This window comes from Tinamus guttatus, unplaced genomic scaffold (assembly GCF_059628265.1).
Source record: "Tinamus guttatus ecotype Peru unplaced genomic scaffold, ASM5962826v1 Tinamus_guttatus_pri_ptg000410l, whole genome shotgun sequence".
NCBI classification, from domain to species: Eukaryota; Metazoa; Chordata; class Aves; order Tinamiformes; family Tinamidae; genus Tinamus; species Tinamus guttatus.
The window spans coordinates 100973-122899 of NW_028288944.1; the positions used below are offsets into that span (position 1 = coordinate 100973).

Genomic DNA, 21927 nt, shown 5'->3' on the forward strand with positions numbered 1-21927 from the left:
CCCCCGGCCCCGTTAACGGCCGCTCCCGCCGCCACCGCTGCCGCCGCTCCTCGGCCGGCCGGAAGTGACGCACGCCGCCTCCCGCCCAATCCCGGGCCGCCAGGCGCTGTCGCCCTCGCGGCGCCGCCATCTCGCCCTCACCCGTCATGGCGCCGCCGCCGCCGCGCGACATGGCCGCCGTTGCCATGGCGCTGCCGCGGCCTCCGACGCCGTCGCCCTTGCCCTCAGCTGACATGGCCGCCGCCAGTGCTGGTGCTTGGCTCGTGCGGGCCTGCACGGGGGACCCGCAGGGCCCAGGGCATCTGCACGGTGCAGGCAGCCTCAAATGCCCGCGAAAGGGTACGCGCAGGGAAGTGAAGTCTCCCCAGGCCTCGCCGCACACTGAACGGTGTAAAACTGCGTTTCTGTGGCCAGCCGTCTGTGTGAAAATAAACACGAGGGGCAGAAGCCAACGTGATCAGCATGGCTAGGTGGCCCTTCTGTTAGGGCAGAAGTTTGCAACTTCTGCATTTTAAGGAGCTGCGAGCTTTCTGTGTGCATTCTTTCTCTGCTTTCTCCGGGGTTGATTCTGTATTTGAAATCAGCAACAATAAAACGGTGCCCGTCCTGCAATATCACAATAAAACGAACTGCTATCCCCAAGCATAAACTTCCACTAGGGAGAACTGTAATTTTATGGGAAGTCACAAACTTTTATTTCATCTTCTGTTTCTTTTATCTCTTCATTATTTGGCATTTCCATCACAGAGAGGAGGCAGAAAAAAAAAAAAAAAAAGAAAAAAAAAAAAAGAAGAAAAAACTTTTTCTGCAAAGCAGACTCATATTCAGCACATTCTTTTCAGTGTCTGTGTTAATTACCATGTCTTAAATAGATAGCCAAACTGATCTTTGATCCTTTTTTTTTTTTTTTTTTTTTTTTTTAGGCAGTGTACAGGGTAAAGACTTGGGCTTGCCCTAAAAGGGGCTTTTAAAGGGAAAGTCCATTTAGCCAGCTAGACTGTAATGCAAACAAAGAGACAGCTATATTTCAGGACGCCTGTGTGCTTTTGAACACTGTCTGCAAAGTGAAGATAGGAAAATTGCGTTCCTCCATCTGTTCTTTATCACTGTGATCTTACATAAGTCCTGGAAATAATGAAATCTTTCTGTGAGCACTGGGATTCTTGTTCCACCTTCTTTACGAAGAATATGCCGTTTCCCTATTGCTCTTTATAAATTCACTGTCACGTCCTTGTGAATTGTTATGCAAAGATAATATGGCAGAGTCATTGAAATCCAAGCATTGCTAAGGGCCTGAAGAGAGAGAGAGAGGAAGGGAGGGAGTATAAATGCTTGAGATACTTGTGTGAAGAAAGTGTGAAAACTGAGCAATCTAATCTCACCTATTCTCATGGGGTGTAGAGGAGGTATTTTCACCCTGTTGCAGTGTTGTTGCTCCTTGTTGAAACTGGAAGGTTTAGCCACAGTCCTTCAGTTGCAATAGCACTAGGAGAGAGTTAAGCACATACTTCATTCAAAAGTACAGCTTCCCAGGAATTCGAATTATTGGGGCAGAGAGTTTCTGGAAAAGCAGCTGTGCATATTTCAGTATGAGCAGAGAGGAGCCTGATTTGAAGAAATGCATCTACTTATTCAGCTTATCTCTAGGTTTGGGTTAAGTTGTGCAAGGGTAAGGAAGACCTACCAAGGACACTTCCAAACTCCCAGTAGTAGTATCCTGCAGCTGGGATGAAAAAAACTCTCAGATTGACTGGTTCCACCTGTATAAACAGAACTTTTTAATGTCTCATAACCAGAATTGTGATAAGATTACCCATCTTGCCAAAACAATCTTAATTCCAAATCAAAAGGACTTATGAGAGCCCAAATATTAGCTGCCCCTCAGATTGTAAGGAGAGTAGCATATACACATCCCAGGAAGAAAAACAAGTGTGTGGTATGGAAGAAATTGGCTTTAAATGTTTCCTCTTCAGTAAACCAAGATGATGAGACTCTGTGATGAGGACTCTTCACGTACTCTGTCCTAGTGTGTCCAAACAGACAGCATGCAGATACGTAGTTAGATTATAAAGTTCGGTGCACATAGGACCGAACCTGAAAAGTACTGCTTTTCAGAGCAAACTGTACTGCTCTTGGGAGAAATTGACAAGAAGAAGTTGCATGCTGTTGATAGCTGATCCTAATAAAAATAATTGAAATAATTAGTCATAATGAATTTTCTGAATCAGTTTCACTTATTGCTCATTTGAGCTCACGGTATTAACATGCAGACCTACGGCATGAATGATTAGCATGCACACGCAAGGGACATATGAACTATATTCAACTTTGGTTTAGGAATGAAATTTCATTTTCACCTGATTTTAACTGACTAGATAGAAATGTAGAAGTGTAGTAGAAGTGGATTGTGCATACTGTGCAGACGTTCAGATTTGTTTTTGTCTTGACGTGACTTCTGAAATTGTCCTGCTGTGGCAAAGGAACACTCGATGCTATAAGGCAAATGGAGAATACAAATTGTAAGGCAGGAGATGACCATATTCTTCTTTTTTATGAAATAAGAAGGTCTGAGAAACATGCCATACTACTTACTTCTGCTGTTCGTTAACCCACAAAGGCCCTCCATGTTTTTATCCGAAATAAGCTTTGAATATGATTTGTTCTCACAGTTCCAACAGTAGCTTTGCACAACTCCATGAATCCTAAGTAGAGCTTTCCATAATAATCCAAAGGTTGTTTCCCACACCACTCACAATGGGAACGCATGAAGAACCAAGCAGCCGCAGAGCTACAGAAAGGGAAACGTTGGAAGAGCTCAATTAAAAATCAAGGCCACCCAGAAGAAAAGAGCTCTCTCTTTCCCAGGGATCCCAAAACATCCTGACAGGCTTCTGAAGGAAGGAGAATGAAAGACTCCAGGCAGTGAGTAGACCCAGACTAAGCAGAACCAACAGGATTATTAGTTACTGCCTTGCTATCTAACTGCCCAGTTTCAGTAACGAGGAGGAGGGATAGAAGTGTCAGAAGATGGAGCAAGAGCTTGAGTGTTTCTTGTGCTTTTATCTTTTGGGGGCAGCACAGCCCCTTCTCTTCTGTCTGTATAGGGAGGGATGTTGTGAACTTATGATTCTGGAAGGAGGCCTGTGACGAGTTTCCTCAAAACAACCCTAATTCTACCATTCATTCCTATAGTGCACTTAAACAGCTGTTATTCAAGAATAGGTTTGTATCTTGTAAGCTCTACATTTTGCATTATGAGATGTGGCAAGGAAAGTGAGAGTTGTCTGAACATGGTCATTACTTATCAGCAATTAAATTTACAAAAGTAATAAATCGTAGAGAAATCACATCTTTATTCTAGCCAATGCAGCTCCAGATCTTATAGTAGGTGTCTGATACAGATGAGACATTTGTGTCTCTAGGTGAGACATTAATACCTTCTTAAGTAAGGCCAGTGACCATAGTTGGGGAGCTTGTCTAAACTGAAATGCTCAAAGAAATTAGTTGGAGTTAATAGTTGGAGTTAATTAAGAAATATGAATTGAAAGTGAACCATTTAGTCTGTGTTATATTCTATACAGACACTGTCATTTAGAATGAAAAAGCTTTAATTATTCTGCTTCTTTCACTTTGAAAGAACATTCAGCTAAAGTCAATTAAAACCATTTAAAATTTTCAAATCGTTTTGTCTCCTAGCAATTTCCAACAGTTTTAAAAGAGCCATAATTTAATAGAATTTTCCTGAGTCTTTGTGTTGTTAAAATCTTGCATCATTGGTATCCAAGCTTTCTGGCTGTATAGGATAAATATCTTTTCCAGGCTATATAGAATAAGTTTGCCTAAAAATCTGCAATGAGAGACAGCTATAGAAATGACTAACTCTTTGTGCTTCTCACACAGGCACAGAATTTGTTGGTGAAATGTGCCCAACAACCACACAAAATAAACCTTACTTCATTCTGTAAGTGAAAATTAAAAACTCTTCAGCAGGTCCTGGGAGAAATTCCTATCTGATCCTCAGTTTGTTAATCCAGTGTTTTTCTAGTAATTCTCTTTATTATGATCTACAAAAAGAACACCATTCCAGGTTACTCTCAGATCTTTAAACATAGAACAAGTACCTGAGAACCAATGTGTTCTAGCAGATACTTTGGAGACCCTCTTCATTCCATTTCTAAATAAAACCTTTGTTTCTGTCTTAGACTTGATGGTCTGCAGAGTTCAGGATGATGGAGCAAGACTGCTAGTAATTTGGATCACCGGAATATATACAAATAAACAGATAAGATACATCAATTTCTATGAGTGCTACCACAGTTACAGCTCTTCTGAAATTCTTTCATCATCTAATACATTGCTACGTTTTCTGACATTAGTATTTCTTTGCTATAATCAAACAACATAATGATTTGTTCTGGGAAGCAAAGGAAGCCTGGAAAACCCTTGTGTGTGTTTGTGTGTATGTGCAACATGCAGTAGTCCCTAAGAGGAAATTATGGGTAGCAGATGTCTGTAGCCAGGCTGGAAGACCTTACAGGAACAGTATGCCAGATTGTATCTATAATATGATTATGTATACGGCTGGAAAATATGAAAGACTGCACAGAGCGAAGGTCTGCAGAGCAGATGAGAAGTGTTTAGCATTGAATGGATAATCCAATGTGCAGACCAGCATGAAGAAGAGATCAAAAGATTCCAGCCCTTCGGAGAATGTTTGTACGCCCTGGACTGCCAGGCCAGCATGAATTCATCCCCTTCAGACCTGTATTTTATCTCACCACTGTTGTTCTACAGTCAAACACAATAGTCCTGACATATGAGCTCATTGTGCCTCTAATAGACAACAAAGGATTCCAAATACCTTTTGTTTCCAGCAATCAATACTGAATCTGAAAGAGAAGGAGAGAAAGCCATTTCATGTAATATGGTCTTCATCAATATTGCATTTCGTTTTTAAAATCTATCAGAAATGTCTGCTACTTCTTAAAAGACATAATGGAACTGGAAAATATTACTTACTTTGTGGGTTTTTTTTTCCTTTCTTTCTTTAAACAATTAGTAAGAGAAGAAAAATATTAAATCAGATTTTTAAGACAGCAGTAAAAACCTGCAGGGAGAAGATACCTACAGTGCAGCTGAAGGTGCAGAAATAACCAGATAGTTATTATCATCATCTGATAGCTGAAGGTGAGGCACAGCCCTTAGCTACTGACCAGGTACTGTATGGACATGCCAGTAGTATATATGGTTCACCCTCCTGCTAAAATGCAATCACTCTGGATGTTTTCTTGAGGATACAAGGTTCACAAAATCTTTTTTTTTTTTCTTTTTTTTTTTTTCTGGCTTTTCGCCATTTCCCTGAATACATTTGTTAAATTTCATTTTAATTGGATTAAAGAGAAGTCTCAGCGCTAAGTTCACTACTACGTATTGCAGAGTCTGTGCAGAGGTCAGATAGCCTCATCTCTGGCTGACAGAGTGCGAGGCTTTAACATCCGATCAACAGGTTTTTGTGTGTCTGGTTTGTCAGATGGATAATCAGCCCACGCAGCTGAAGATCAGCCAGGATGCAACTTCCTTGCCCTCTGCTAGAAAAACGTGAAGGAGCAGGACATACTTTGTAGGAGGAAGCCTAAGGAAGGCAGACAGTGGTGGGGTGACAGGGAACCTGGTGCGTTGGGACCATAGCGATGCGCAGGGTAGGAACAACAGAACCGGTTCAGCTGCCCAGGACAGTGTATTTCTGCTCTGCTGCTCTCTAGGAATGCAGAACAGTGTCTAAATCACCTTGCTGGCTCATCCTCCTTCTCACAGGCATTCCCTGTGCCTCCTCTCAGGCAAACCGAAAGGAAGGTTAGTCCCGTTCCCTCGCACAGATGCGTAGCTCCGAGATCCACCGGGGAGGCGGACGGGGCGGCGGAGGAGAAGGCGGCTCCGGCATGGGAGAGCGCCCAGAGCCGTGTGCCTGGCCGAACCAGGAAAGGCTTCAGCGCTTCTCTGCTTGTTTGTTTTCCTGCTGGAAACTTCAAAATGTTGTTCTGTTGCAGGCCAAATAACACCCGAAACAGCTACTACTTCTCAGCGCTTTAGTGTGCAGTTGTGTAACAGAGCCCGAGCACGGGTGTCCCCACATGTTCCTTCCTGCTCTCCGAACCCCTCCCCGCCACGCTGGCAAGTTTCACGGGGTGAAATGCAGAGAGGAAGTGGCCCAGGTAGAGCCACCATCGCCAAACAAGGTTTGTGCTTTAGTCAGATCAGTTGTTCCTTTAGCACCGACCGGGGGAAAACCCACTGATAGAAATGAGCACTCGGGGTGGTTGGTGAAACTGAGCCATGGCCCCTGAACTACGAGCGACTCTCCAGCCTCAGCCTTCCAGGTCTAACGGGAGTGGTTTCAGGGGGGTGTCCTAGGGGTGTTTAGGGGTGAGCACTCAGCGTTTGCTGAAAACTGAGTGAGTAATAGACACGCCAGCAGAGAAGACTGTACATAGGGGTCCTTGCAAGAGTGCCATTGTTGTAATTTTGCCCTGAAAAAGCCATTCTTGCTCATCTGTTACTGCTAAATTGCTCTGCTGGCTGAAAATGTATGTGGAATGTAATACTAGATACAATGTGACATGTGTTTCTGGTGATGCCACTTCGTAGCTCTCCCACACACATATTGCCACACAGTGGGAAAAAAAATATCATCCTCTGTTTTTATTTCTTATGAATTCTGCAGCTCTAATCTCAAGAACATGCTAACAGACCTCCCAGGAATGCAAAGTCTCTCAGATCTGCCACTTCCGTATATTCCTTTGCCTCCTTTCTGTCACATCACCTTTTTTTTTTTTTTTTTCCCTCTAGTACAGCAACATTTGGAGGCCTAGAGAGCATCTGAGTGGGAGGTTGTGGAAGGAGTGTTTGTGGAAGAATTGTTTGAAAGCAGGAACTAAGAGGAAAACTAGGGCCTAACACAGCTCTGGTATTACAGAGGCCTGCTTGGGGTGCCACACAGTTGCCACTTCCAGGATGGCTGGTGCGTGCGGACTCTGCTCCTCCACGGTTCCCTGGGCAGCACAATCTGCCCTCCTCACAGCTGCAAAAGGGAGTAACGGAGGATGGAGCGGGGTGAAGGCACCGCGGCCAAACTCTGCTGCACTCCCTGTGCTGGGCTGCTGATAAGCTGCACAGTGGCTGTCTAATGAGAGATATACGATAACAAGTCCGGTGCTGAGCCAGCAAAGGTGGCAAATGATGAAGTTTGTTTGAACTTTGCTCATTATAATGTGAAAACCACACCTCCATCCCAAAAGTTACCCGCCTCCGAGGTACGACCACCCCTCACTGAGCATGTGCTCTAGATTTTTCGATTGACTGTTCCTTTAAATGAAAGCGAGAAACTTTTTCACCAATCAATAACAATATTCAGTATGACTCTAGTCACTCAAGCTCCACCTGAATGTAAAGAAAAGTATGAAAGGTGAACTAAGGATGAAAAGTCTAGGGGGAAGAAACCATCGTAACTCCTGGGTCAGTCGAGAGGCTGAGCCCCCTTCCCTCCCCTTGCGCTGGGACGCTGCCTGAGGAGACTAAGGAGTGAGAGGGAAGAATCCATCATAAATTCTGGATCAGTTGATGCGCTGATCGCCCCCCTTTCCTCCCCTTGCGTCAGAATGCCGCCTGAGGAGACTCAAGACTGAGAGCCCTCTCCCATCTTCTGGGGTGAGTGATGATTGCACATTTGTACATCAGAGCTAGCTAAAAACCCCACGCTCTAGTAGAGAATTTCCTGTACTGACACCGAAACCTGCTTTGTAAATGTTGCATTTGAATAAATCGTACTGTTTGTGAACTAGGCTACTTGTTTGGGGGGAGGCGATCGGACCTACAGTTGACAGACTGTTCGTGAATCCGATACTGCCAGGGTCGAGCTTATAGTGGATCACACTATTTGGGAACTCGATTCACTCCTAGGAAGGCGATCGGACCTACGGTCCACAGACTGTTTGTGAATCCGATACTTTTTTTTGATATCTCCTTCCCCGCCCCCACCACCACTACCACTACGGCTTTCAACTGCAACATTTTCAACACAGAGGTAGAGGGATGAATCAGAGTGGGAGGAATCATTGTCATTAAAACTTTCAAAACGATGGTCAGCAGAGAAGGATAATGGAAAACAAATCACCTGAGAGACTATGATTTCTTCTGCTGTGTTTTCTTGTTACTTTCATAGAATAACAAGGCAACGTGCCTCTGGGGACATTTGGCAAATCTTCCAGGGGAGAAGACCTTTTCCAGGGAGAGCAAGTTGCTGTAGGAACCAAAGGTTGATGCTTGATGATATTTCCATTCAGAGGATTACTGTTCCTCTTGTGTTGCTTTCCCCTTCATCAACATTACCTCAACTATAAGAACCTCCAGCTAAGTGATGATTTCTGTTGATTGTCAGAATTGAGAATCACAGGTGCACAAAATTGAGTTCTTTTATCTATAATGTTTATGAGAGGGAATAATATAAATTGAGACATTAAAAATGAAATTAAAAAAGAAGATGCATCATGCTAGAACTTTCTGATCACAGGACTGGGCTGTAGCAAAATTGCAGCTGTGTTTGACAGAGCACTGAAATAGACGATGTAAGCGATCTCTGCCTGTCTCAGTCTGTCTCTCTCTCTCTCTCTCTTTTATTTTCCCCCCAGATTCTTCCATTAAAGAGAGGTTACAGTGGTTACAGTCTGATAATAATTTAGCCTGTGTAATTTGCATTCACTCTTTTTTTTTTTTTTTTTCCGGAGCTGCAGACACCTAAATAAATAAATAAATAAAATAATTCAAAGTCTGTATCATCCTCCAGATAAGCTGTGGCTGGAAATAATTTGTAAAATTTAGAATTATGATAACAGGCCTTTTCAATCATCTTGGTATGATTTTTGGGCCCTCAGCAGCCTGATACAAACTTGGCATAGCCAATGAGCCTCACGTCTTTATATAAATATGTTATCAGTGTAGTAAATGTGCTATTATTTCTACGTATCATGGAGTACGTCCAGGTGAAACCACCTCCTGGTGAACGCGAGGCAGCAGCTCGCACGCACACATGCTCTTTGCATCTGCACAGGCATCGCGGCCGTGCCAGCTGGCCAAGGGCCAGCAACATGTGCGGCCTCGGCCAGAACCGAAGCACCTGGGGGGCTCGGAAAGGCCACAGCGATGGCAGCACGAGCGAGGCAGGACCCTCACACAAGGGTGTGGGGAGAGACATCCACAAATACAGCTGAGTCCTTCAAAATCCTGGCTGGGGTGGGGGGGTTTATGCAGCCGCAGAAGACCACAGATCTCTCCGGCACTAATTGGGTTAACATTTCACTACTGCTAGTGGAAAGCATTCCAGGAGGAGAGCAGAAATCAAGGACTCCAGCTGTGCCGAGGATCTCCACCCTGCAAAGTCCTTCCACATTCCAGACAATGTCCTTTTTGTTTCTTAACTGCCCTTCATATACCTACTTCCCCCCTGGGTTCCAGCTTTTTCACTCTTGTCAGTTTGTCTGTCCCCTCTTTCTAAGCATCTCACTGTTGTGCAGTCACATGTTCAGGCTTAGATGCCTTTAATCCCACCCTCGCTGCCTGAGAGGGAGGAGAAAAATTTGCAGGAGAGAAGTGAGCAACAAGCAGAGTGGCAAGGCAGAGCAGAAAGCAGAGCTGCATGGATTCCTGTGCTAGGAGCAGAGGTGCATAGCCCGTGCTGCTGGAGAGCAGGGAAAAGGAAAGCAAGAGACATGCTGGATTTACGGAGAGCCCACGGCTGCTGCACCCTCCAGGGTGTCTCCTGACTCGCAAGGCTGCTGAACAGGAAAGGGTAATTTTCTTCTCGCTGCATTTTCTGTCCCACGTTGCTGCCTTTTCCCTACGGCTCGGGCTGCGATAGTGGGTCAGGCTTTGCTTTTCCAGTGGGGACTCGGGACACAGGGAACGGCGCTCACCTGGTGGGGCCCCGGGCACCCCAGCAAAGGCGCCTCCATGGGCAGAGCGGGAGAGCTGCCTCCACCCCCCGAGGGCCGGGCGAGGAGAGGCGCCAAGTTCGCGGCCTCCCGAGCGCCGAGCAGGGCACGTTCCTCAGGAACCAGCAGCCTCCCGAGCTCCGAGGAGGGCACGTTCCTCAGGAACCAGTGGCCTCCCTAGTGCCCGAGGAGGGCACGTTCCTCAGGAACCAGCGGCCTCCCTACCTCCCGAGGAGGGCACGTTTCTCAGGAACCAGCGGCCTCCCGAGCACCGAGGAGGGCACGTTCCCCAGGAACCAGTGGCCTCCCTAGTGCGTGAGGAGGGCACGTTCCCCAGGAACCAGCTGCCACCGGCTCCAGCACCTGAGGCGCTGGAGCCGGGAGAACGCAGAAGTCCCTGTGGGAAGGAGCGTGATGTTTCCTGCTTCCTCTAAGGATGTGACCCAGCGTGGGGGCAAGGGGAAGAGGGGGCGGTTAGAGACTGACTGGGCCTGTAGAAACCTTCCCTTGGGGGGAGAACAATTTTAAATGAACAATGGGAAAATAGCCGGCTTGCTCCCTAATGCTTGGTGCCGTCCCAATGAATCTTTAAACCTCAGACAAAAGCAGCATTGACAGAATTTCTCTTTGAGAATCTGGGCAAGGAGGTTCAGGGCTGCGCACTCCGAAACGCTGTTTGTGCCTCTGCGGTCTTGTGAGGGGGGAAAAGTGGAGGGGAGGATCAGCTTCGCTTATCTAACGCCCCCTCCTCTTCAACCAGCATCACTAAGGTAACTGCTATTAATCCTGGTGCTTTAGGGGTCACCTTGTGCTACCTGGCAGCTCTCCCAAAGCAGAGAGGAGCACCTAAGAAATCTCAGGTCTGAAGTCACTGACATTTAAAATCACAGGTCATAGAGGAAATTTGCAGTTGAGCTGATGGTGCAGCAAGACATGAAATATATGAAATATACCAACGGTGAACTTACAGGTTCATAGGTTTTTCTTATGTGGTCCACAAAGAAACGAGTGAAAGAAATTTTAGTGTACAACCAATGGAGTATCATAAAGACATGGCAGTTTGGCAGTATTTTCTAGCAAACGAAACCATGAGAAAGCACCTTGCACACAAGAAATGTGCTGCTTTCTTTATTGGCCAACAAGAACTATGAAGCAGTATGAATTATATAACCTACTATTTTTTAAGCTACCGTATTTACCTCATTTTCTTTGCTTGGGGCTCAAACAAACTACCGATACACTTCAGAACCAGGACATTCCATTTGCCATGCCTTTTTACCTGGGATATGTTATATATTTCAACATGAGAGAGGGAAGAGGAAAGACTGAATCCTGCTGAGTTAAGTAAGTACCAAAAAAGGGGTTGTAGTAATTTAATTATGCAGGTTGTGTCTCTAAAAAGAAGTATGCTGCTTATCAGCATTATTGAACATTTTTGCCTTTGCACACTGCTGGACTCAGAATATTCTTGTTGGCACTTGCTACAGTTTTATATTTTATCCTTACAGTAACCTATTCCAACTGGAAACTTATAGCTTTATCAGCAAGTACCTTTACTCACGTAAAATGATATTACATTTCCCTTTTACCTTTTTTAACTCATGACTTTGTAATCATAAATGGACAACAATAAAGCTGCAACATTTCCGGAGTTGAGCAGCAATAAGCACATATGTTTCCTTTACTTTCCCTCTCCCTCATTTTATACATCTTCACCCTCGTCCTTCCCAAATCCCAACTGCTGAGACAACTAATCTAATCTGCACGCTCCTGTCTCAGAGATTGGAAATGACGGGTTTATTAGAAAGCCCCATGGGCACATCTGTATATAGAAATTTAATAAGAAAGCTATGGCAGAAGGAGCAATTCTGGAATAGCTGTAATGGGCTAACTCATTCACTGCCATTCTGAAATAGCTCCTTCTGGACAGACTTTTCCATGTTTAAGTGTTTTTTTTTTTTTTCCCTGATCTGTTCTATTATTTTTATTTGTAAATAATTGTTATTAGCTCAGAATACCAAAAGCAGTTTCTTTTTCAATAACTATTCTAGGTAATTTACCTCTGCTAAACTACAAAATGCCTGCTGTTTATGACAAACAAAAACATTTTGATTTATTGCAAACCTGGGAAAAACAGATTTGCTCCTACTTTTTATATTAGTCTCTTGTAACATATATTTATGCACAGGATCTTACATAAGGCCTTGGCCTTCATTTAGCAAAGGACAGTAACACAAACAGTTAAATACGAATTATCTATAGCACCTCTATAGCTGTGGAGTGAAAGCACTTTTAGCTCTGAGATACCAGGAGCAGACAGAGAAAGGCATTAGTTGGTGCCGACTGCTTTGTCTAAAATAGATTTTCTTTTTTTAACAAAAATATATAGGCAAGTTTTTTAACAAAGTAGAAGCAGGCTCAAACTAAAAGCCTCTTTTCAGTTCTTGGAGGGATTTAAGCAGATCTCTGTGAAAATATGCAGCAGTTTTTATATAGATCATTACCCAGCACTATAAAAGCATGTCATTTTTGTTTCCTTTGGCACAGAAGAAAATGTAAATTTAGACGGATGCAGATTGCATAATTTATTTCAAAGCTGTATAAACCGCTGGTGTCACCTTGCAAAACTCCTCCCAGAACTCCTTGTCCTCAGTCTCTGTGTGATCCTATTGTTCTGTAGGACTCTTCTCCAGGTTTTTTCTGCTCGCTCTTGATCTTAGTCTTGACCAACATCACTGCTTGACAGCAGCAGGGAAAAACAGTGCTTTCCCATCATACTTGTGCATGCACAGGGAGGCAGCTGGATTCTGCAAGGAGCTTCAGTTACTTGGGTATGGCAGCAGAAAGTTAACCTGCTTGAGAAGCAGGATAGAATTCGAGGAAATAATGTAATTAATCCATATTGCACTTCATAGTCTGTTTCACTGGTGGCTTTATTCTTTTAACTTAGGGCAAATTGAGAAACTGCCTTCCAGCTGCCATATCAGTGTGCTTCACCTCTTAGTTCAGTAGCTGCTGAGCGGTGGTCCCTGTATTTCTAGACATTTATTAACAACTCGGAAAAGTTGTTAATAACTCTTAGACTTTCCTCCTGGGCAAGCTCCGGAAGTATGGGATAGATGAGTGGACAGTGAGATGGATTAGGAACTGGCTGGATGGCAGAGCTCAGAGAGTGGTGATCAGCGGTGCAGAGTCTAGTTGGAGACCTGTGGCTAGTGGGGTCCCCCAGGGGTCAGTCCTTGGTCCAGTCCTGTTCAATTTATTCATCAATGACCTGGATGAAGGCACAGAGTGCTCCCTCAGCAAGTTTGCTGATGACACCAAACTGGGAGGAGTAGCCGATACCCCAGAGGGCTGTGCTGCCATCCAGAGGGACCTGGACAGACTGGACAACTGGGCGGTGAAAAACCTCATGAAATTCAACAAGGCCAAGTGCAAGGTCCTGCACATGGGGAGGAATAACCCCAGACACCAGTACAGGCTGGGGACCGACCTTGTGGAGAGCAGCTCTGCAGAGAAAGACCTGGGGGTCATGGTGGATGATAAGTTGACCATGAGGCAGCAGTGTGCCCTCGTGGCCAAGAAGGCCAATGGGATCCTGGGGTGCATTAAGAAGAGCATCTCCAGCAGGTCGAGGGAGGTGATCCTGCCCCTCTACTCAGCCCTGGTGAGGCCGCATCTGGAGTATTGTGTCCAGTTCTGGGCTCCACAGTACAAGAGGGATGTGGAGCTGCTGGAGAGAGTCCAGCGCAGGGCTACAAGGATGATCAGGGGCCTGGAACATCTGCCCTATGAGGAGAGGCTGAAGGAGCTGGGCCTGTTCAGCCTGGAGAAGAGAAGGCTGAGAGGGGATCTAATCAGTGTATATAAATACCTCAAGGGAGGGAGTGCAGAGGACGGGGATGGTCTCTTTTCAGTGGTGGCCACTGATAGGACTAGAGGAAATGGCCGGAAACTGAAACATCAAAAATTCCATAGGAACTTAAGGAAAAATTTCTTAACAGTGAGGGTGACAGAGCACTGGAACAGGCTGCCCAGAGAGGTTGTGGAGTCTCCTTCTCTGGAGATCTTCAAAACCCGCTTGGACGCAGTCCTGTGCCACGTGCTCTGGATGACCCTGCGTGTGCAGAGGGGTTGGACTAAATGATCTCTAGAGGTCCCTTCCAACCCTAAGCATTCTATGATTCTATGATTCTATGACTTTGCCCATCACAGTCAAATGAGAAAAGCAAACCAGCTTAACAGTATGTTCACATTCAAGATGCAAATCTGCAGTTTCAGGGGTTTGGTAATTGAAGTGGGTTAAAAAACACTTATTACCTTTTTTTTTTGTTTTTTTGATAAGAGTTCAAATTACAGCTCCTTGAACAGGAAAAAAAAAAAACATATCTTCCTTAGCAGCCTTTGTGAAATGGTGAATCAAAATAGACTGCATATGCCATTGATTCCCTTCTTTCATGGCCATGATAGCCCCCTACACTTCCCTCACTCAAGTTACCACTAACCTGTTAGACTGTGGCAATGTTATGCCTTTAGTTTAAAAGAATCAACATGAGCAAGAACAAATAAAGTTCTTGAGGAGATCTGAGCAATTCACTGCATCACCAGCATTGCTTGTCTTTGCCTCAGCATGGACTGTTTAAAATTAAAGTTTAAATGAAACCATCAGTTGGTTTGATATTCATTGCGTGACAAGTGACAAAGGCAAAACAATGCCTTTAATAACCTCCATAGAAAATGTCTGCTTTACTGTAAGTTTGACTGTGTCCATCACTGACCAATATGCATCCTGGCAAATTGTTAGTGCTGGCATTATCTGAGTTTCTTTACACAACTGCTTCAAGCACTGCTTGAGGTTGATATATGAGACAAGTTAGATGCCTCTTAGTAAAGCCCATTAAAAAGTGAACTGTTGAGCTATTACCATTTAGTACTCTGCTGAGTGCTTTTAGGAGCAGAGCTCTTGTTAGGACGGTATGTGTTTCTTGGATGCCAGTCTGGCACTCAACTGTAGTGACCAGATCTGTGCATGCTTGGCTTCTACTGCACAACACTGTTTTCAGTGAGAAACTATTCACTGCAGAAACGTTATCTGACACCTCTCCTCCTCAAAGCTATCCGGAAGCAGGACAGGAATTGCCATATCCCAAATGAAAAAAGCTCTCCATCTGGTCCAGGAATACGGATCAGCTTTTGGTAGAGAGCTTGCTTTTCTGAAGATGAGGGCATCTGAACAGAACATTGAACTGAGAGCACACTTATATGAAACTGGAGAAGATTTGTATTGCTATTTAAGACTTTGTGAAGCACCTGTCAGCAGCTTCATTTGATTCAAACAGGACTGTTTGCTTTCAAACTTCCTTTATATTTCGGTGAGATTTAATTGGTGCGCTAACAATATCCCCCTCAAGACAAAGGTCTTGTTTCTGCTCGAGGAAGTTAATCATTAGATGAACCTGGTCCTGGGCTTGCAGCCTGTCTGTATAGTGCTAGGTTGGGTTTCACACATAGGTTTCCATCTGGATGCCTTTGCAGGATCAATACATACATCATTACTACTATCACTATGGCTAAGCTAAGGACTGGTAGCTACAAACTTCAGCAGCTGGCCTGTCTATGGCAGTTTGTGAGAGCCTTTTGCTTTGTTTATGTTAGGAATGGCTTCTCACATTAACACTGAAGAAAACTTTAGTTCGTTAAAAAGGATCACTTAATATTGTGATCATAAAGGAATATTTTTTTCTTGCCTTGCAGACAAGGTAGTGGAAGAGAGAGAAGACCTCTACCAACACATAGTATCTGTCTAGAAGCCTCCTTGCATTTCACAGTTTTGAAATCCGTAGGAAGATTTGCTCTAGGAACACCTGCCCTCAGGAGTCTCTCTGCGGAGGAGTTTTGAATGGCAAAAAATCAGCTTCTCTTTTAAAGCAATAGCTTAGGAGAGTGTTTTGCATCCCAAAGAGGAAGTTATACTTTTTTGTCTAGCTTCCTTCAGTTATATAGAGAACTGTTTCCTAAACAGCCCAGTAGTTAAGAAACTAGTGAAGATTTGGACGCAAACCTGCTTTTCCTAAATGGATGCCAAATTAAGTGACTGAGCATCTAAATATGGAAACACACTGAATACACAACTTTATGTAACTGCAATTTCCAAAAAAAATTAAGCAATTGCTGACATAGTCCCACAAAGAACATGTATAAAATGGCTTTTACTGCTATTTTATATATATGTATGAATGTATATATATGTATATCTGGCTATATATATGTATAAATGGCTTATACTGTCATATACACGATTGCAAAATACTTACTATTCATGATTTATGCAGTTTTTTTAACCCACTATAAAATGCAGTTTAGATTCTTGTATTTTTTTCCTCAGACCTATTTTCCAGGTACAAATGTTACTTAAGTTTTTAAGGGGAATAAAGAGAACCTCTAAAAACAGAGGGAAAAAAATATCAGTACAGACAGTTTTGCGAGTAAAGTCATGAAAGAACCATCCTGATGAGTAGAAAACAGTTTGACCTCTGGGTTTGAGTTATGCACATGGGATAAAGCTTCAATTTGGTACACTGCAAAATAAGTTTGATCCACATTGAGAAGTCTCAAATTCCTATAATTACAGCCAAAAAAAAAAAAAAAGGGTGAAATCAGTGTTTCTACTTCCTTTCTTTTCTACATCCTGGAGCTTGTTTTGGCATAAGCTAGAGTATTTCTTGCACTTTCATGTGGTTTTTGCAGCTGTTAGCGTCCATGGTTGTTCTGCTACCAAAGGCAACAGACTCTTCCCGATGGGGCATCAGAGCCATAAAGAACAGGGAGACCCAGCACGGCCGCTCTCAGTCTGGCAGAAGCACCGCTGTCATGGTCGCTCTGCTTAAGCTATTCTGAACTGGAGGATCAGAACACGACTTGTTAGTTTGGCTCGTGAGTATCAGAACTCAGAAGTCAAAGCAATTCAGGAATGCTGGCCGGTGTCCTCCCATCCTCTCCCGAGCTGGCCTCCTCGCTGTCTTAGCTTCCTTGCTTTCAACTCGCAGCCTCTCAGCCTCCTTGTGCCATGAAGCAGGACGTCGGCAGGGGGAGGCCCAGCACAGCTTTCCAAGCAGACAATCCAGAGGAGAACTGGCTCCTGGGCACAAGGACCCCAGGCACAGGGATCCCGCACACCGAGATGAGAGATCCAGGCAGCACACATTCATGGTGCTGTAGGCCCGTCCCTTCTGCAAGGGCTGCAGAAGAGCAAGACCTTATGCAAGGGCTTCATCAAGTGAGGTGCTGTGTGTAAAATACAACATCTGTTTCTTCTTTCTCCCATTTCAGCATGAGACAGGAAAAGGGCTCTTGCTTGGATGGGTGTCTCTAATGGTTGAACATACATACATCCTGAAAGCTGCAGAGCTCACTGCAGGCCCGTACTTCATCTACCTCAGATTTCCAGCAGACCTGGCAGGTAGAAAGTAATGACTGAAATACCTGAATACCTGAAAAATTAACCATCTTTTAGCTCTTCTTCATGTCCATAAATTTTCCCCCCATAGTCCTCATTTTTAAGTCTGGAGTCTGATTTTGCAAACTGTCAATGTGCCAACAGTGCAACTCACACCAAAAGGAAGCTCAGAGGCATAACCAGTGTGGGTGTGACTGTGGATTTGCAGAATAATATTTTGCATTTGTTTGTTCTTTTAATGTTTTTGCTTTGTTAGCAGAAAATGAGAAAAAGGAAATTCCTGGATTTTAAAGTAAGTGTACTTGCATGTAAGGTCTTCCTTTTTGATAGCTATCAGGTCTTCATATCCTGAATCATAATAGCTTGGGTTCTAGTGGCTTAAAAGCAACTATTAGGGCCTTTACAAAGTGCACTGATGAAACACAATGCACTGTCAGTGAAACAATATGTTATTGTTAGCATGGAAAGTGGTATTTGTAAAGACACTGCAGATTTTCAAGTATTAATGTGAAAATTTCATGCTATTACGACTTCACTGCACAACAGATATCGTGAGTTTTGTGCTTTCACGAATTGTGGGGTAGCACAGCACTGATGCTATAATCTATCCAAGAAGCATTCGAGCTCTCACAACATGTTAGAGAAACTTGGCGTCTAACAAAGATTTGGAGTACTCTGCTGTATTTTTCATTAATGGTAGCAAAAGGCTTTCCATACGAGGAGGTCAGATTGCCATATCGCAACAGGAGGCAGCTCCCCCTATCGCTAACATCAGCAATTCGAATCTAGCAACGTGTCCTCGTGGCCAAGGGGCTGCCTTAGGCTGAGCGTTGCCCGTGTCAGCCAGCAGGAGGAGGGAGGTGATCCTGCCCTTTGCTCCGCCAGGTCTGGAGAGCTGGGTCCAGCACCAGGCTCCCCACTATGAGAGGGACATGGAGCTACTGGAGAGGGTCCGGGCTATGGACGTGATGAGAGGACTGGAGCATCTCTCCTGTGAGGAGAGACTGATAGAGCTGGACCTGTTCAGACTGGAGAAGGCTGAAGGGGACCTTATCAATGTGTATCTTCAGGTAGGTGTCAAGAAGATGGGGCCACTGGTGCCCAGTGACAGGATAAGAGGCAATGGCCTCTTGTTTTGTCTGAGTATGAAAAAAAGCTTATTTCCTATGAGGGTGACAGAGACCTGGAACAGGCTGCCCAGAGAGGCTGTGGAGTCTCCTTCTCTGGAGATCTTCCAAACCCGCCTGGATGCCACCCTGTGCCACGTGCTCTGGGTGTCCCTGCTGGAGCAGGGGGTTGGACTAGATGGTCCCTAGAGGTTCCTTCCAATCTCAGCCTGTCTGTGAGTCTGTGAGAGAATTGTAGAAAAGGAAAAGGGGCAACATTTTTGTCAGAGAGCACTAATTGATGTCTAGATGTGGAGAGCTACAAGCATATGGAGAAGGGATGGAAAGTATAAAGGACAGTCAAACAGCAGATTAATAGGAAAACTAATGACATCTGGAGGAATCACATAAAAAGCCTAATTGTCTTAATTTTGTTGAAGGTTACTTATAGGCAGGCTGTTAGTTGTGAGCCAGTATCAGCCCAGAGAAAATCGCTGTCCCATTCAGAAAATGTGTAGATGGGGCACTTAGGAACATGATTTAACAGGCATGGTGTTGAAGGGCTTAGAGTTGGACTAGTTGAACTTGAAGATCCTTTTCCAACCACAATGATTCTACAGTTCCATGATTCTATGACAGAAAAGCCAAATTTGGCAAATCCTAATCAGGAAGAAGATGGGTGCTTACTTAGAGCATGTCTAATAAATATACATATAGTAAATGAGTATTATAAATTTCAGCTTCAAATTAAAAGCACATACTTTTAAATTACAAGTAAATGGCTTATAACAACTTGTTCATCTTGCTACTGTGTATTTCACAAGGTCTAAGGAGAACTGCTACCTTTGCTATCTTGCTTCATGCTCTGGGAAGCAAAGTATAAACACGTATACAGTTTTGCAAGTGTATGAGTGACAAAAAGCAAATGTGTCAGTTCGCAAAGGCATAAAAATGTCTCCCAAGCATAAGCTAACTAAGACCAAGTGACTGGTTTTGGTTCTAGGCTGTGACCAAGTCTTACTGTACGACTGTGGCTGAAGGACAATGTGTAGGTTCTCCTCCTTTAACAACAAAGGATTGCTTTATCCACAGCTCCACCACATCCATGGTGTCTGTTTATTGCAAGCTGTGAGCAATGTAACAAACACATAAATGTGGTCCAATCTCAGTCAGATCAGATCTCGTATATGCTGAAAAAGCTTTGTGGGCACTTTGCAGGCAATATTTACTCTTGTAAACAGTGTCTCCTGACACCATGATGCCCTCCAAAAAGGAGGACCTTCTTTGGGGACTTTTTTATTTGGCTTATTCAGTGACTAACCCTCAGCTTTTCACCATCTTGAATCATCTTCTCCCTGCTCTGCCAGTCCCTGTTTTTCTAACCATCTTTTCCTACCTAGGTTCGATCAAACAGTGAGAGTTTGGCACCCATTTCCCCAGCGACATCTTGCCATCCAAAGCAGATGCAGAAGAACTGAAGGAATGGGGGCATGAACAGAGCAGGAGTGCCTTCCTTCACCAGCAGTCATGTTGCACCAAGGCTGGCAGCTCTACGGGAAGTGGTGCCGCTGGTCCAGTCCTTTCATCCACCTCCTCACACTGACTGTGGTGACATTCGGTGTGCTGGCTCCTTTGATTTGCCACCGGCTCCTCCACTCCTATTTCTACGTGCGGCACTGGCACCTCAACCCCATGAGCCAGGAGTTCCTGGAGCGGAACCGACAGCAGGGCCAGGCTGCTCTCCGTTACTTTGAGGAGCTGCAGGTACTGAACACTTCTGAGGCGGCCAGCAGTGAGGCCTTCCGGCCCTTCCTGCTGGTCACCATTATCACTGTGCAGCGGCGGAGTGATTTCCACTACGTCCTGCAAGTAGCCTCCCGCTTCCACCGCCTCCTCCAGCAGTGTGGCACACGCTGCCAAAGCCACCGCATCCTCCTCTGCAATGTGGAGCCAGACCCCAGCAGCCACCAGGACGTCAGGCTGCTTAGCAGTTTTTTTCCCATGGTTAGTCGTGACAAAACCAAGGAGGACCCTAAGCCTAGAATGAACCAATTTGAGAAGGAGAAGCAGGACTATGTCTTCTGCCTTGAGCAGTCAGTGTCAGTTTATAACCCAGAATACATCTTGATAGTGGAAGATGACGCTGTGCCAGAGGAGGAGATATTCCCTGTCCTGCAGCACCTCTTGCTGGCCCGGTTTTCCAAGCCATACCTCAGAGATGCGCTCTACTTCAAGCTTTACCACCCCGAGAGGCTTCAACGCTATTTAAACCCTGAGCCCATGAGAATCCTGGAGTGGCTAGGTTTGGGAATGTTCCTGGGGCCAATGCTGAACTGCGTCTACTCCTGGGCAGCCGGCCGCCCGAGCCTGAGCTGGCCCATCGTCTCGTTCTTTGCTTTGTACAGCATGGCGTTGTCAGAGCTGGTGGGACGCCACTACATGCTGGAGCTGCGCCGCCTGACCCCCACGCTCTACAACGTGGTGCCTGCCACCGAATGCTGCACGCCCGCCATGCTCTTCTCTGCTGCCTCTGCCCGCCGTGCCTTGAGCTACCTGGAGGGGCTGCACTGCCGCCAGGGTTTCGCTAAGGATATAGCCCTCTACTCCCTGCTGCGAGCTAAGGGGGAGAACGCCTACGTGGTGGAACCCAACCTGGTGCAGCATGTAGGCATGTATTCCAGCCTGCGGTTAAATGACAACCCCAAGCTGTTGTGATCTGCCCCTGCCCTTCGAGACACAAAGACTGGAGAGCTTTGCCACTGGGCAGAGGGACACTCTACAAATTCAGATGCTGTGCCACTCACACGGAATGTGCTATGCCTCCCAGCGAGTTTCTCCTAAAAAAAAAAAAAAGTTTTTTTTTTTTAAATAAACTTGCATACACCAAGGCCCTACACAATAAATGCCTTGAACTAATCACCACACACCCTGTGGGAGGGAAGTAGAGGCTTTCTGATGAAGGTTTGGATTATCTACTCTTCTTAATCATTCTAAGAGAAAAGCTCCTACAAATACATTCAGAGGTGCACTGTCTACGTTCCTCAACAGTAGTTAAAGAAATCTTCACCTTAGGGCAACCAAAATGCCGAACAAAATGAATGCTTCCAATAAGCCAGCGAGTAGGATAGCCCCTTATTTTTCTGTCCTTGGCAAGGTCTGATCTCTGGCTTCAAAGCCACATTTTTGACCAGACCTTTCAAAAGCAGCTTGTCTATAATGAGAATTCTCCCTTAAATTTCACGTAGATTCTCCAAATTTTACTGGTCTTCTATTTGCTACTGTCTACCTCTACAGATCCTACCTGTATTTCCAACTTTCCACCTCCTTTCTTGGAAGAGAGGCTCTTAAAAAGCAAAGCCTCTGCTGTTTCAATAAAGCATAC

General features: G+C 44.9%; 1 protein-coding gene across 1 annotated transcript; it reads left to right on the forward strand.

The window, feature by feature from the left end:
* The first annotated feature begins 20030 nt into the window (after nucleotides 1–20030).
* PGAP4 (post-GPI attachment to proteins GalNAc transferase 4) lies at nucleotides 20031–21319 on the forward strand. Its single transcript, XM_010219348.2, has one exon. It carries the CDS (start codon nucleotides 20073–20075, stop codon nucleotides 21258–21260), a length of 1188 nt encoding a protein of 395 aa, XP_010217650.2. The 5' UTR covers nucleotides 20031–20072; the 3' UTR covers nucleotides 21261–21319.
* The last annotated feature ends 608 nt before the right edge of the window (nucleotides 21320–21927 follow it).